The sequence below is a fragment of the Mobula birostris genome, chromosome 15 (genome assembly GCF_030028105.1).
Source record: "Mobula birostris isolate sMobBir1 chromosome 15, sMobBir1.hap1, whole genome shotgun sequence".
NCBI lineage: Eukaryota > Metazoa > Chordata > Chondrichthyes > Myliobatiformes > Myliobatidae > Mobula > Mobula birostris.
The window spans coordinates 70017644-70035362 of NC_092384.1; the positions used below are offsets into that span (position 1 = coordinate 70017644).

Here is a 17719-nt window from a genome sequence, read left to right on the forward strand (position 1 = left end):
TTTACGCTTTGGCTCATGGTAGGATCGCTCATCCCAAACAGGTCAAAAGGTAGAGACCAGAGTAAGGGTGGTCCACCGGTTCTCCAGGTTTAGGGGTTCAGCTCAGGGCTAACAACCCTGACTGGTCAGACAAAATTGTTACAGAAATAGAAATGAAGAATCCTTCTACACCTGAGTGCGACGGCATTCCTGAGTCTCCACCCAGGACTTGCATGACTTACAGCAGGGAAAGCCAAGAGGAAGCTACTGGCATGATGAAGGATGCCCTGAAGACTTCCGTTTCTGCCCTACATGCCAGCGGTGTGACAGGCATATTATATCACTCCCCTCCTTCCCAATGCTATCTAATGTCTCCACCATGCAGATTTTTCCTTTATTTTTTTTTCCACCCTCTCTACAACAATTTTCCTCTTTAAGGATTGTCTGCTTGTCACGGTGGAGAGATTTGTGCATTCTTGAGATCCTGAGAGCGATGTTTAGCTCCTGGTAGGGTCACCCATGGTGGTATGGTCAAGGAGGAGGTTTCAGACAAACAGCAATCCAAACCAAGACCTTAGTGGTCAAACTGGCAGAAGATGACACAAAGGCAGTGAAAGCAGAGGAAGGTTGCAGCAGTGAAGGGTTCCCCATTGTCTTGCATTCCAAGCCACTGAACTCTGACCCCAATCTGTCAAGGACCGTATGATGGCTGTCCGTGCATCAGCCTCCCCACGTTAAACAAAGTCTTGCACAGGCATTCTTCATTAAAGGAATAACCCCTTAGCAGATCATCATACTCAATTCGAGTGATTACACGACTGCTAATACACAATTTTAACCTTTCAGTTTCAACGAAATTGAATCACAGCTGACACGAACACCGCACAACCCGAATCACTTTGGGTGTTGGTCTTTTTTTAAATTGGGTTCTTTCGGGTTTCTTGTAAGCAGACGGATCTTGAGATTGTATGATTTATACATACTTCGAAAGTAAATGTTCTTGAAATTTGACTAAATTTCACAAAGATCATTGCATTTTTTAATACTTGGTTCTCAATTTCAAGACTGGTGAGAGTTTGATATTCTGGACACTATCTTAACAGGTGTGCTTAGAGTTGCTGAATGAGACACTCACTACCCAGATCCTCAGAATGGAAAATTGGTTTATTATTGTCACCTGCACCAAGGTACAGTGAAAAACTTGCCTTATATAATGATCAGAATCAACTCATTAGAACATGGCCATCAAGATAGTACATGGAAAAAAACACAACAAAATGCAGAATAAAGTGTAACAGCTATGGAGAGAATGCAATGCAGATTGGCAATAAGGTGCATGATCATATAAAGATAGATTGTGAGATCAAGGGTCCTTCTTTTCGTACTACAGAGCCATTCAATAGTCTTATGCATCAACTATTTCAATGAGTCTTGACTCAAGACTGAGGAAACGTCTTGCACTGAAGTTACTTTTCTTCAAGGAACCCACCATCCAGGCCAGGTCCTCTTCTTCTCGTTGCTGAGATCAGGAAGGAAGCACAGGACCTACTGAAACAGTTGTGATGCTTCAACTATCAGGCTCTGAACCAGTTTGGGTAACTTTACTCACCTCAACCCTGAAGAGATTCAACAATCTATGGACTCCTTTCAATGACTCCACATCTCATGTTCTCTATAGGATTTTTTTTGCATTTGCACAAATTGTCTTCTTTTGTACATTGGTGTTTGTCAGTTTTTGCTTGCCAGAGTTCAAAGTAAATTTTATTAACAAAGTACATATTTATTAACTTGTACAACCCTGAGATTCATTTTCCTGTAGTCATATACAGCAAATTTATTGAATAATAACAACAGGATCAATGAAAGATCAACCAGAGTGCAGAAGACAACAAACTGTGCAAATAGAATCATAAATAAATAGCAACAAATAACAAGAACATGAGATAAAGAGACCTTAAAGTGAAATCACCAATTGTTGGAACATCTCAATAGATGGGCAAGTTACACACTTTTGTTCAAGAGCCTGATGGTTGAGGGGTAGTAACTGTTCTTGAACCTGCTGGTGCGAGTCCTGAGGCTCCTGTACCTTCTACCTCATGGCATCAGTGAGAAAAAAAGCAAGGCCACGATGGTGACGAACTCTGATGATGGATACTGTTTTCCTATGACAGCAATTCGTGTTGATGTTCTCAATGATTGGGAAGGCTTTACCCATGATGGACTTGGCCATATCATTGCCTTTTGTAGGATTTTCCATTGAAGGGCATTAAGGTTTCTATAACAAACCATGAGGCAGCCAGTCAATAAAATTTCCACTACACATCTATAGAAGTTTCTCAAGTTTTAGATGTCATGTCAAATCTCCACAGACTCCTAAGGAAATAGAGGCACTGTTGTGCTTTGTGCAGTTGTATTTGTTCTACTGTGAACATCCGCAAGAAAATGAATCTTAGGGTAGTATATGGTGAATGATAAATTTAGTTGAACTTTGCTTTATGTTTCCCAGAAGCCCATTGTCCTTTGGGGAAGGGGGAGGGGGGGATGTGGCTTATTCTGCCTGTTGAAAGTCACTTCCATTGTGATTGGTTAGTTTAGAAACTGCAGCTGCTTTTCCAATTGGTTAGTCACCTGGTGTCCAATTTCAAATATCTTGGGTATAAAAAAAAGCACTTGAGAGGCTTGCTCTCTCTCTCCCTCCCTCCCTCCCTTTGTTTAAGGCAAGCGGTGCTCATAAACATTGGGAAGGTACGCCCTGTGTGCACTTTTAATTAAATATGTTTTGTTGAATATTTGTCTTTGTAGTTTATGTAACTTGGGGAACTTGAATTTATACTGTTTGTATATAAATGATTAATATACTTAGTCACAGTCAGTGTTTTCTGTCTCACTTGCCAGGCCCGCAAGCCTGAATCAATGTTACATTATTTCACCATTTTGGGATAAAGCTCCCAAACATCCCATCTCACCATCACTCTCATCCAAAAGCACCTTGACTGGTTTCCAATTTGCTTCAAGATATTTTGCTCAAGAGCCTGGAACATAGGGCCAAGATGGCCTGTTTCTGTGCTGTAATTGCTATATGGTAAGTGCAGACATACAAGTACATAGAAATGCATTGTTGACAACACCATAGGAAGCTACACTAGAAAAAGTGAAAATGCTTGATCTGTTTACAAAGGCAAAAGAATTTGGACACTGGAAATCTGAGTTAACAAAAAATGAAAAGCTTGGATTAGGTGTTGTACATTTAACATTTCAGTAACATTTGAGTAATATTGTGAGTATTTTGTTTAAGCATTCTTTGTCTATACAATACATCACTGGTTTATATGTATGAAGTACATGAATGGCATATGCCATTACACCAGCACATCATAAGTGAATGCCTCACTAAAGTAAAATGAAGTAGACTTGTTTAACTTTGGCTCACGTGTTTTTCTTTTGATTAGTTTTTGGAGTTATTAAACATAACAGTGGCAAAGAGTAATTTTTAAAATGAACCCAAGACAACTACCCACTGTACATGTTGAAGCGCAGCACTTTTTTCTCCTTCACAAGGGAAGAGAGAAAGAAAGCATTAAGTTAAAAAAAAAAATAAGTGCAGATAATGGACAGAGTTCGTGGATTCATAAATAGTGAGCACCAGGTGATAATAATAATTTTTTTAAAAAGCAGAAGTGGCTGGCTACATCAAAAAGATATCTGTACAACAAATGCACAACAGATAATTGGCTAATATATACTTAATAAATTAAGCAGTATTTTACAACAAATGAAAAAGCCAATTGAAATGAGTGCCAATTTTGCTGTGCAATAAATGGAAAAGCATACAGTTTGCTTTGAAGTTTGACTGTTCCAACTAAACCAGCCGAAATGAGCTTTGCTGATATTGTGAAAGTAATGCAGGAACACTTAGAACTGAAACAATTGTTGATTGCTGAACACTTTACCTTTCATAAGTGGAATCTAAAGGAAGGGGAGTCCATTTCAGTTTATGCGGCTGAATTGAAGAAATTGTCTGAGAATTGCCAGTTCAGTAACTGGCTTAATGATGCACTGAGAGACCATTTATTTTGTGGAATCTTACAAGAAAGCATTCAAAAATGGCTAACTGAAGCACAGCTCACATGTAAAAGAGCAGTTTGGAAACGACAGCCAGAGACACAATTCAGCTGCAGTCAGGAATGAAAGTGAGCATGAACAAAATGCAAGGCCTAAACAGAAACCTGCCTGGCCAATCAAATAATGTTACCATTGTAGCAGGGGCTCACGTACGCCAAGACTGACACAGGTTTAAAGGTGAAATTTGCAGAAAATTCAAAGTAGGTTACATGCAAAGAGCATGTCAGGCACACTAAATAAATGGACTGCACAGGAAAGAGAAAAAGATTTTAAAAAGTTAAGTTGCAGTTTCAAAAAGAGCACTATCTGCAAGATGCGGATGAAAAATCTGATAATGAGAGTGGTACATGTCTAAGTAGCCTTGAGATTTACTATGTGAAAACTAACAAGAGACGAGCAATAAGACTTACGCCAAAAGTGAACGGCAAATTAATTAAAATAGAACTGTACACTGGCTCGGCTGCTTCAGTCTCTCCACAAGATGGGTTTGAATAGCACTTCAGTTAAACTGAACTGAACCAAAGCCTGCAAATATCCAACTAAGAACTTAGACTGGAGAAAAGTTAACATTAACATTCGTGACAGTGAAATACAACAACCGACAAGCCACATTGGGCTCGTATGTGGTAAAAACAAGAGGGCCAGCATTGAGAGGCCATGACTGGTCGGACAACTATAACGTGATTGGAGATCCAGCCACTATTTGCATGCTACATGCCCTGCAATAGAGTCAACTGAAAGTGAATTAAGGTACTGGATGATGCCACAGAAGCGTTCAAGGCTGACATTGGAAAATTCAAACGTGTCAAGGTAAAATGCCACATCCAAGTTTTAAAAAGTTCATCTGGTTCCTTTTACCATCTGTGATAAAATAACCAGTGAGCTGCAGTGCATGGAGGCTCTAGGAATTCTTTCCAAGTTTGTGTGGAGCCCATGGGCAACACCAGTGATCCTAGTAGCCAAGTATAGGTTCCGTGGCACTTTAAGGTCACCATCGACCCAGCATTGAAACTAGTTCAATATCCTCTGCCCAGAATAAAGGATGCATTTGCAAACGTTTCTGGTGGAAAATACTTCAGCAGAAAGGGGAACTTAGCTGAGGCCCACCTACAGGTGGAGACTGAAGGTGGAATCCATAGTACTTTTCATCATAAATACTCAAAAAAGGGCTTAATCACAATAATAGGCTCATTTTTGGAGTAGCTTCTGCACCTACACTGTCAGAAAGCTCTGGACCAGGTAATGCATGGCCACCCAAACACTCAGTGTTACCTGGATAACATAATTGTTACCAGTGAGGATGACAAGGAATATGACCAAAATCGCAAGACAGTGTTATAACATTGACAGAAAATCAGCTCAGAGCAAAATGCAACAAGTGAGAATTTTTAAAAACTTATCATTTACTGTGGTCACACGATGCACAAGAATTACACAAGTGTGCTGAGAAAATTCAAGCAGTGGTTAGGTGCCCCAAAGACAAAGGACATGTCGCATTTGCAGTCCTTTTAAGGATTTGTCAATTACTATGCCAGGTTTGGCAGGGACCTGTTTACTGTGCTCCACCCCTTGAATTCATTATTATAAGTCAGGAAGAAATGGCAATGGACAAAGCAGTGTGGTGTGGTTTTCAAAAAGGTAAAGGAAATGGTGATATCAGACACGATACTCACAAATTATGATCTATATCATCCAGTAAAGCTTGCCTGTGACACCTCACCTATTGTATAGGTGCAGACCTGTCACAGGTTATGAATGATAGAAGTGAATTCCCCATAGCATTTGCATCGTATTCCCTTGCTGCTGCAGAGAGAAATTACGCAGATTGATAGAAGGACCTTGAGTGTGTTTTGGGGTATAAAATGTTCAACTTGTACTTGCACGGGAGAGAGTTTACCCTCATTAATGATCATCAACCAATAATGTCCATTTTTCTCCACTACCAGTAACCACGCAAGTGCAGAGATGGGCTCTGTTTCCTGGCGGACACAAATACAAGACTGAATTCAAAGAACATAACTAATCATGGAAATGCTGACGGATTGTCCTGTTTATCCTTGGGAAAAGAAGTATTTACAAGCTGAGATGCATTCTATATTGAATTGTTTATAGCTAAGCAGGGAGAATTGTTTGAATAATAGTTCAGTAACATTTTAGTAATGCTGTAAATATATTATTTAAGCATTCTTTGGTGATTACATAATTCATTACAGGTTATATGTAAAAGTATGCAAATGGCATACGTCATTATGCCACCAAGTGATAAGTGCACACCTCACTAAAGGAAAATGGAGTAGATACATTTATCATATGCACACGTTTTTCTTTTGATTATTTTTTGGAGTTACAAAACATAACATTAGTTAGAATTCATTGTGTGATAAACAGTTGACAAGTTAGTCCGAGACCTCTCGGATTTCATTTTTCTTTTAATTTGCCCGAGTTTAATTGCTATGCTACCTTCAATGACATTATCCATTTCCACACCATGAGCCCTGCACGATTAAATATATACAGTTGATTCCAGTAAATTGGGCCTTCAATGCAACTGCTTATTTTGGACAACTCTTAGATATCAAAAACTAACCAAGAAAATAGCCGGGATTCCATTCGCTTATTTGGACCACTGCACTACTGAGTTGGGACAGGAGACTGTTGCTGATCAGTTTCCAACTAGTGTCAGTCGGGTGCACTAGCGTAGCTGTTGGACACTACACCATGCTTAAAGCAAACATTTTTTAAATAGCAACAGTTACATGTGTTTGTGTTCAAAAAGCAATGATTTTTGTCACTAATAGTTGGCAAAAAAATAAGCAGAAAGACAATTTGAAACCATTTTGCTCACTGCAGTTTCAAGCATTTAGGCTTAGAGATGCCAGAAATGGCCAGGAGTGAAAATGAAACAATTTCACTACTTCATCAAGTTAGGAGCTATGAAGAATTTGAAGGTATCAACAATCATCTTGAATGTTGCAATGAAAATAAAGATTTGGAGGATACAATCATCAAAAGCACTATGTGAAGGCTGTCCATTATTTGCACTAGGTATCTATGATGGTTTTTTTAATTGCAGCCAAACAAAAATGGCAGTATACATTGTATCAATTCCTCCGTCGATAAGGACTGATAGTACTGTAGCAGTACTGGTGGTGTTCTAATTCATTCTGCATTTCATTTAAAATACATAGTTTGTTACTCAGATAAATGGTGGTTTGCCTTTTTTTTGTATCTTTCTAAATATTTCAATGAAACATCAGCTAATTGGTGCAGGCGCTTAATTGGGGCAAAATGTTCTGGTCCTGAAGTTTCCTAATTAACTGGAATCTACTGTACTAACTTAACAAATCCTTGGAGGATTAACCAGTTACATTCCTGAAACAATACCAGAGCTCAACCCAGCATCAGCATGCTGGGAAAGTGTTCCAAGTATTTTAAACACAGGCAACTTTGTTTAGGTTGAGAAAATAGGAGGCTTAGAATATGGGGCAGCTCTTTAGAGAAAAAAATGTTGTTAAATAATGTAAGACTGAATTTTCCATAGTTGTTAAACTGGGGAGTTGGGGGTGGGGGGAGGAGGCTGATAAATGGGTAGAAGCTGCAAGGAGTTCCACACCAAAATCCTAAAAGGAAAATTAAACATCTGATGCAAGAAAACATTTGAGTCAATGAAGCTCTTCCTTAAACTCTAGAAGCATCGATGGGAAGCACAGCAGATGGCTTGTACTTGTGATAAACAGTTTGATTATCTACAAACAAAATACTGTACAAATGTGCTAGTCTAGGCACTTCACAATGTCTAGAATGACAGCTTGGTTCACTATTGAATTAGAACTATATTTAAGATGAAATGGAAAGCCAAAATCAGATCAGAACTTGAAATGAAGCAGAGTACCTCCTCTCCCTTGTTCACCTGTACCAACATGACAGATTAATTGGACAGTTCATCAGTAAAATGCACTGCTCTGCTTTAAATAATGGTGCAGAATCATTTCCAGCCGAGACACTGTAATTGCTCAGTGTCTTGTCTGAAGGACATTGCTTAGCATTCAAACAGCACCGATGTGGAGAGGCCGCTGTAGAATTGTGGATTTGCAGTTTAGATGCAGTGGCTGCTGTGTCGTTCAGTGAAAGTACAAATCAGATTTGGCTCAGTGACAGGATGCTATCCCAGTTACACTTATCCAGCAGTGCACGATATTTAGAATCATGCCTTGCTGTGGTCAGGAGTTGGAGGATCTGCACTTAGGACAAAGATTCGAAGTCCAAAACCCTGATCGGAATATGCAATAGACATGCACAGCTCCCTTCTCCACACACAGCATAGCAACGTATTAACTGGCCACCAGGCAGCGTAGCACCTCGTTATGCACAAGCCAGAGATTCTCCACAGTTCATTCACAACTGCTCATTGAACACAACCTATAAACCAGGGGTTCCCAAAATGTTCTTATGCCATGGACCAATACCAGGGGTCTTGGGAAACCCTAGTGTAGACTGACTTTCAAGGACTCAACAACATCACCTCTGAATAAGTAACAATAATATTTCTTTTTATATTTGCACTATTTGTCAGTCTTTGTTTATGTTTAGCTTTTCTTTGACTCTTTTATACTTTCTGATGTGAATGCCTGCAAGAAAATGAATCTCAGGGTAATATTTAGTGACAAATACCTACCCTGATAATAAATTTACCTGGAACTTTGAGTATTTATTTCCAAAGCTAATTCAGTCAGCAAGGATCCTAAGAAATTGCACATAATATATAAATCTAATCTAAATGTTTGGTGCTATTTGCCACACATTTAAACCAAATAAATTGCATCTCATAGAAGCTACTGTGAAAAACCATTGTAAGGCTGGTTAGAACAACATGAATAAAGTCCCACTAAATCATGGTACACTAAGTAGGACATTCTAAACTGCTCTTGTTTTACCAAAGCAGCAACCCAAGTTTATAAAAACAAAAATTGCAGTGCAAAGAACAAGCTTTGAAGAAAACTAACAAGTTTAAACAGGAAGCTATACAGTGCATAAAATGTAGGAGCAGAGTTAAGTATTTTAATCCATTGACTCTGCCCTGCCATTTAGTCATGACCATTTTATTTTTCCTTCTCAACCCCACTCTCCTGCTTTTCTCCCCATTCACTTGTGCAGTTTTACCCCATGCATTTTTAAGCCTTGAGCACGCACTTAGCTATGCCTCATGCTCCCTCCAGCTCAGAATTTCACACAGAATATTGAAAATAGCAGCCAAGAACAGCATGTCCGCAAGATGAATATCCAGTCCCTCTTCCCATTCCTAAATCACAGAGTACCCATTCGCAAATTGGTGAGACCAGAGTATGTGGCCTAGTGTTTGGGATACCATCAAGTCCAGAGTTCAGGGACTAGTTTTTGGTGATAGTGGGATAGATTTCAAAGATCAAAGCCCAAGGCTTGAATCGAAAGTCGAGGCCCGATCCACAGATCATCTGTCAATCCCTGCAAGTCCACAAGGAAAGTCAAAGGCCCAGTGTCTGCAAATCATAGCCAGAGTCCACTGGAGGCTGGAGGCAGAAGATGCCCAGTCCTGGAGTTGGAGAAGAGAGAGACAGAGAGAAAATGGGGCTTGTTTTGCTGTTGTTGTTTGACTGTTCATTGTATTCTATGTTTTGCCAAGCATTGTAGACATGCTATGTTGGTGCTCGAATGTGTACCTTGGGTGTTTTGGTTGTTAATACAAATAATGCATTGCATTCTATGTTTTGTGTACTCATGGTAAATGAATTTGAATCTTGAATCTGGAGACACAGGAATAATGGAAATGGAGACTCAGAAACACAAGAAAATCTGCAGATGCTAGAAATGCAAAGAAACACACACACACACACACACACACACACAAACTGCTAGGGGATCTCAGCAGGCCAGGCAGCATCTATGGAAAAGAGTAAACTGGCGTCATTTCGGTCTGAGACCCTTCATCAGGACTGCATTCTCGTTGGGGATCGGAGGTGTAGAGAGTCAGTCATTTAATTCCTTGGCATTAGCATAACAGAGGATCTAACTGAGGCCATACACACAAGTACTGTCACAAAGGCGGCATGGCAACACCTTGACTTTCTTAGAGGTTTGCATGGATTTGGCATATCTCCAAAATCTTAAAACAAACTTTTAAAAGCTCAAGAGATTCTGCAGATGGCAACAGGAGCAACACACACAGAATACTGCAGGAACTCAGCAGATCAGACAGCATCTATGGAGAGGAACAGTAGCCGACATTTCGGGCTGAGACTCAGGCAGACTCATTACAACATTTATAGATGCACAGTGGAAGGCATTATAACTGATTGCATCATGGCCTGGTATGGGAACATCATTGCCCAGGAGCAGAGGAGACTAAAAAAAAAAGTGGTGGATATCTCCTTCCCCACCACTGAGCAGGGAGTGCTGTCACGAGAAAGCAGTGTTCAAAGACCCCACCATCCAGGCCATGCTCTCTTCTCGAACCTACCATCATGCAGTATCTACAGAACCCTTAGGTCCCACACCACCAGGTTCAGGAATAGTTATTACCCTACAACCATCAGGCTCCTGAACTGGTGTAGATAACTTCACTTACTATAACTCTGAACTAATTCTATGACTTATAGGCTCACTTTCAAGGACTCTTTACATCTTGTGTTCTCAGTATTATTTTATTATTTGAACTATTTGTCTTCATTTGCACCTTATAGTCTTTTCGTACAAATTCTATTGCATTTCTTCATTTTTCTGTAAATGAGAGCAAGCAAATGAATCTCAAGGTAGTATACTGTGACACACTACAAATGTATACTTTAATCATAAAATTTATCTATAACATCAATAGTGAAAGGAATCACATATAAACCTCAAAGGCTGCAGGAACGGCATTCCTGAATTTCAATTACCCCAAGGGTAAGAAGCCAAGTCAAGCACAGCAAGCACCTAATCAAAAAAAAAAATTCCGCATCATTATACACAAATGGCAAATTCTGTAATTAGATTTAACAAAGTGGAATTGCTGGTGTTTGTTGAAATTTGGTAGAACAAGGTGATCTGGGACTATAGATACATAATTCATTGAAAGTAGCGTAACAGGGCTGTAAAGAAAGTTTTTGGCACATTGGCTTCCATAAATCAATGTGTTGAGTACAGAAGATGGGATGTTATGTTACGAAGACGTTGGTGAAGTCTAATTTGGAGTATTGTGTGTAGTTTTGGTCACCTACCTACAGAAAATATGTAAATAAGATTGAACGAGTATAAAGTAAATGTACAAGGATGTTGCTGGGTCTGGAGGACCCGAGTTATAAAATGAGATTGAATAGGTTAAGACTGTATTCTTTAGAATGTAATCGACTGAGGGGAGATATGATCGAGTTATACAAAATTATAAGGGGTATAAAAAAGGGTAAATGCAAGCAAGCTTTTTCTGTTGTGGTTGGGTGGGACTGCAACCAAAGGTCATGGCTCAAGGGTGAAAAGTGAAAAATTTGAGGGGAACATGAGGGGATACTTCTTCACTCAGACGGTCATGAGAGTGCGGAATGAGCTGCCCGCACAAGTTGTCCATGCAAGCTCGATTTCAACGTTTAAGAGAAGCTTGGATATGTACATGGATAGTAGGGATATAGAGGGCTATGGTCCCAGTGCAGGTGTTGGGAGTAGGCAGTTTAAATGGTTTCAGCATGGACTACATGGGCCAAAAGGCGTGTTTCTGTGCTGTATTTCTCTATGACTGTAACTCACATAATGTTTCTTGAAACTCACATGGAGGTGCCAAAGATAGAGTGGATGTTGAGAGGATGTTTCCTATAGCGAGGGAGTCTAGGACCAGAGAGAAAGCCTCAGAGTAGAAGTACATCCATTTAGAACAGAGGTGAGAAGGAACTTCTTTAGCTAGAGAGTTGTGAATCTGTGAATTCATTGCCACAGACAGCTGTGGAGGCCGTCATTGGGTATATTGAAATCAGAGGTTGAGAGGTTCTTAATTAGTTAGAGGATCAAGGGTTATAGGGAGAGGACAGAAGAATGAGGTTGAGAGGGATAATGGATCAGTCATTGTGGAATGGCCTAATTCTGCCCCTATGTCTTATGGTCATATGGTTCAAGATAGATAGGAAGTGGTGAACAGTCAACATGAGCCAATCGTAAACACAAAATAATCTGCAGATGCTGGGATCAACGCAACACTCACAGCACGCTGGAGGAACTCAGCAGGTCGTGCAGCATCAGTGGAAACGATGAGTCGACGTTTCGGGCCGGAACCCTTCGTTGGGACTGAACAAAGAAGGAGGGGGAAGGAAACGAAGAATGCTTGTAGGTTCAATTGAAAGACCAGTAATTTGAAAGACAAAGGGGTGGGGGAGGGGAAGCAGGGACGTCATAGGCAGGAAAACAATGGGTGGTAGAAGAAGGAGGCGGAACCATGAGGGAGGTGATAGGCTGCTGGGGGAGGGGGCAGAGTGAAATAGGGATAGAGGAAGGGAGGGGGAGGGAATTACCGGAAGTTGGGAATTCTATGTTCATACCAAGGGGCTGGAGACTACCTAGACGGTATATGAGGTGTTGCTCCTCCAGACTGAGTTTAGCCTTGTCTTGGCAGTAGAGGAGGCCATGTATGGACATATCTGAATGGGAGTGGGAAGCAGAGTTGAAGTGGATGGCTACCGGGAGATCCTGTCTATTGTGGCAGACGGAGCGGAGGTGCTCGACAAAGCGGTCCCCCAATCTGCGTCGGGTTTCATGACATGAGCCAATCGCAAACATGAAGCCTGTTGTGTGCCATAAATGCACTTTAGTTCTCTAACATTTCCAAGCATATCCTCAACTCTAGTTCCACTTTCATTCCTTCTCACCACCCCATGAATTAATGAGCACAAGATAATAGAAAACAGTAGTGGAGGTAGTAATGAAAGCAACTGCAGTCTTCATGGCTTCTAGTCATCCAAATGTCTGCAGTCAATGAAGCATTAACAATTGTCTGTTGTGATGCAGAAAATAGTTATTGCACATTGCCTTCACCGACAAAGTGATAACCAAACAAATAGCTGGTGCTTTGTTTGATGTGAGTTAATACTCCTTGCTCTTAAAGCTATTCCTAGGAATATGATTTACATCCACCCCACAGTAACAGATACCATCATATAGCTATATAGCAAGGAAACAAGCCCTTTAATGTTTAATTTATGGTTTACTTGTGAATGCTGATTAATAATGCTGCTGCAAGGAAGCTCTTCATTGCATCTGTGTATACACGTATCTGTGCACATGACAATTAACCCAACAATTTGTCTATACTGACTAAGTTGCATTTGTCTGTACTGGAACAATATCCCTCTGAACGTTTCCTGTCAAGGTATATATTCAAATGTTTTTCAAATGTCAATTGTAGGTGCCGCTACAGCTCTTTCAGCCCCGAATCCTTAACTTAACAACACAGCTGAAAGACAGCATCTGTAGTGGTGCAGCATTCCACTAGTGTTTGATTGAAAAACAAATCCAGGATTTTGACTTAGAAATAACAATCTTCCTACTGAGCCAAGGCCCACAATTGAGATTTAGTTATTATATGTACTTTGAAACATACAACAGAATGCATCTTTTGTGTTAACAAGCATCCATGCCAGGACCACCAGACTCAAAAATAGTTATTTTCCTTAAGTAGTAAAGCTGATCAACACCTCGACCCACTAACCCACCACCACTACTTTATCATTCCCTGTCACTCAATTTATGTACAGACATTCCTGTGTCCTGTATACAAATAATATATACAAGCCATCTTATGTATTTATATTTATTGTGTTCTTTGTCTTATTGCATTCTCTTTTTTCTGTGTCCGATCCAAAGTAACAATTATTTCATTCTCTGTTGCACTTGTGTAGTGGAAATGACATTAAACAAATCTTGAATATATCCAGACACTAATATAGCATGCTCGCAATGCTCAGCAGAGTTGCAATTTTTAGCTGCATATTTTGGATGGACTTCGACACTAAACCTTCAGATCAAGTGATGAAAATTGTGAAACATCAGCCACAGGGAAAATATGTTAGCAAAGCTATCCTGACTGTCAGAGGATGTTAGGGATTTGTTCCAGGACTAGACTGCAGTGGAGAGTGTGAGGCCAACAAAAAAAGTTGGGGGGGGGGGAAATAACTCAAGTTGAATTAATAAGGTCAAATGTAGGGTTAAGCAGCCCTTACCCACTCCAACTGTTCATCACTACATCAAATGAATTTGCAGATAAGGCTAGCTTAAAATCCATTTCACCCACGTTAACTTCTGACACACAAACATCAAGTGTTACAATATATTAGTGAATCTGGTATTTAGGTCAGGAGTTAATAAATAAAGCCAGGGCAATTTGCATCATAAACTAAAGACAAACAAATAGCTGGCATAATCTTTTAATGGTTAAAATCCAGTCCCTAAAAGAAAAGCCATTAGAATACCAATGATTGATCACTGAGGCAATTGGTGTAGAAAGAGTTTACATTGTTAGAATAGATGAGGGTATACGTCCTATTACTCAGTCTCATAACTGAATGCAGTGATGTAGTGAACATATGCTCATGCTGCGACAGCGCACCAAAATTAATCTAATGTTAATGAGTAGAAAATAGTGTTTTAAGGTCTATTAATACACAGAAAAAAATCCACTTACTTTGCAATTATATCTGTGGCCAGTGTTGCTACAAGCAGGCCATTGTTTTGCCACAGAATCACATCAGAAGTAATTTGGGTTCTCAATGCAAGGCAATTTTTTAACACTGGTAGTGTTTTCCAATACAGGGCTCTTTGGTAAATATTAACTCTTTCCTACCCATCTATTCCAACAGAAGCAAGCGCCTGTACTACAGCTGGGAAAATTGCACAAACAAAACGTATACAAAGTATCCTGATATTGAAAGTGAATGATGGTTGAAGATCCCATTTTGAAGGATTACATTGTTGCTGAGTCATAGCATCAGAGATGCTTAGTAATGTCACAAGGTTGTGGGTTGAAATCACATACCAGGGGTTTCAACACATTAAGGCCAAGGGCACTAACCAAGATGCTGACCACTGTGTTCTGTCAATGGACTGAATGCCCCTTTCCCCTTCCAAGTGGGTGCTTAAGATCTGAAAGCACTATTCCAAGGAGGGAATACCTTGGCCAGGGGCTCCCAACCTTTTTTATGTCATGGACCCCTGCCATGAAAGGGATCCGTGGCCCCAGGTTGGAAACCCCTCGGCCTGAAACGTCGACTGCACCTCTTCCTACAGATGCTGCCTGGCCTGCTGCGTTCACCAGCAACTTTGATGTGTGTTGCTTGAATTTCCAGCATCTGCAGAATTCCTGTTGTTTGAGTCATTATTCATTGATTTTTCTACTGGTCCTTATTCCATTGGTGTGTGAGATCTCACTACGCACAACTAGGCCATAACATTCACTGCAATACAATGGATTGTCCTGCAGTGGCAGAAGAGCCACCTTATGGACTCATTGAGCCGGGAAATAAGCCCTTCAGCCCAACTAATCAATGCCTACCAAGATGCCCACTGAATATGGTTCAATTAATGAGATAGTCCCTATATAAACTTTGCATGCCCAGATTCTCAGCAATCTCTAATCAATATGCTACAGAAAATATTCTGTCTAGATGCATTTCTGCACATTACTGCGGGAAATTACAGAGTTGTGGACACAGCCTCCCCTCCAGAGACTTTGTCTATACCACTTGCTGCCTCAGTAAAGCAGCCAGGAGAGTCAAATACCCTACACTCTCCGGACATTCTCTCTTCCCCTTTCCCATTAGGTAGAAGATACAAAAGCCCCAGTACAGCTACCACCAGGCTCAGGAGCAGCATCTATTCCACTGTTAGAAGGCACTTGTATGGACCTCTTGTATACTATGATGGATTCCTGGCCTCTGCCTTTCTCATCATGATCTGAGTGCACACCTCATGAGGTCAATTTTACACGTTATTCTGCATTGTTATTGTTTTACCATATCCCAGCTCAATGCACTGTGTAACCTGTGTGTAGGACAAGATCTTCACCGTATCTTAGTCACACATGACACTAACAATAAATCAATATCATTAACCCTGAATCCTTCTAAACCTCTCTTATCCACCTAAGAGACAATAGATGCTGGAACCAGGAGTTACATACAAAACGCTGGAGGAACTCACGGGTTAGGCAGCACCTACTGACGGAAACGGACAGTCGACGTTTCAGGATGGAGTCCCACTGAAGAGTCTCAACCCGAAACGTCGACTGTCCATTTGCCTCCACATTCGCTGCCTGACCCCTGAGCTCCTCCAGCATTGTTTCTCTACTTTGTTATCTATCCAACTGCCTTTTAAAAGTTATATAGAAATGGAGGTCGTACGCCTATGAAGTATTGCCTCCAAATCATGGAGCGGGTAAATGAAATTGGAAATAGACGAAGAACTGGCCCGTCCGTTGTAGATTAATCAGGCGGCCGGGTCACCTGCCCCCACTTTACCTTAGTACCGAGGAGAATCTGAATGTTCATCTCCTGCTTCCTTTTCTCGAGTAGACTGAGCAGGTATTCCTGGAAGACCCCGACTTTGGTGAAGAAGTGCTCGTTGTGCCAGCACCCTTCCATGTTGTCAAAGTCCACACCGAGCCCCAGGAGGAAGCGGACGCTGCGGGAGTCCAGGGCGATCTGCTGCGGTCGGGAGAGGAGGGCGGTGCGACAGCGCTCCTCCAGCAGTACCAGGCGCTCCACCTTGCCGGAGCGGGCAGCGATCAGAGCCGCCGTCAGCCCCACCGGACCCGAGCCCACCACTAGCACCCTGGCCCGGGCTCTCCACTGCCGGTACCCGTCCACGCTCACCTTCAGCAGCACGTAAATCAACACCGCCACCAGGGTGCTCAGGACTGTGTCGTACACCAAAGTCTCGTACCTTTCCATCGCCGGCGTGGGTGCATTTAAACCGGGTTAGTAGCAATGCAGTTTCGAGAGTGCAAGGAGAATCCTCTCAATGTCGATTCCACTGAAGAAAAACACCATGACTTGACCTCATACTTTGGAAGCCAAGGTTACTCCACAAGCCAGTGAGAACCCTTCAGCCCACTGGCTCATATACACGCTTCCTCTTAAGCACTCATTCAAACCAACGTCGGGTGAATTCTCTCTATCTCTCTGCACCTCGTACACTCTTTAACTTGCTCTCCCTGTCGCATATGCTCCCTCCTCATCCTCTGACTCTCCGCACTCTGCTCTGTCTACTCGCAAAGGTGCGAAGGTGCCATCACTCACTGACGCATTGTTACGTTCCGAACAAACTTTCAATGGAAGACCGCCGGGTGCTCCCACTCGAGCCTCAGAACGAAACTCGCACACAATCTACAGCACTCAACTGGCAGACTTGAAGTAACGCTGCAAAACTACGCCTTTCCACGTCAACTGGGTCTCCAGAAAACCTCGGGAAACCGTATGAGGACCAGCGAGGAATGCTAATGACAGCGCAATTTCTTTCCGTACACCCCCTTGCTTTTAAGCATTCGGCTTACTGCATGATGCTTTTAATATTACGATAATTCTGAGTTCTTCAAATATCTTTCTGACTTAGTTTGAATTTTATGGGATATATT

At 41.3% G+C, this 17719-nt stretch overlaps 1 protein-coding gene across 3 annotated transcripts in view; it reads right to left on the minus strand.

The window, feature by feature from the left end:
- The window catches only part of LOC140210726 (uncharacterized), a 201209-nt gene extending 183742 nt beyond the window's left edge, over positions 1–17467 (minus strand). For all 3 annotated transcript variants that reach the window (XM_072279953.1, XM_072279952.1, XM_072279951.1), the window contains exon 1: positions 16605–17467. In XM_072279953.1, the coding sequence (XP_072136054.1) occupies positions 16605–17036 (432 nt within the window). In that variant the 5' untranslated portion in view covers positions 17037–17467. The remainder of the gene's footprint in view (positions 1–16604) is intronic.
- Between the last annotated feature and the right edge of the window lie 252 nt (positions 17468–17719).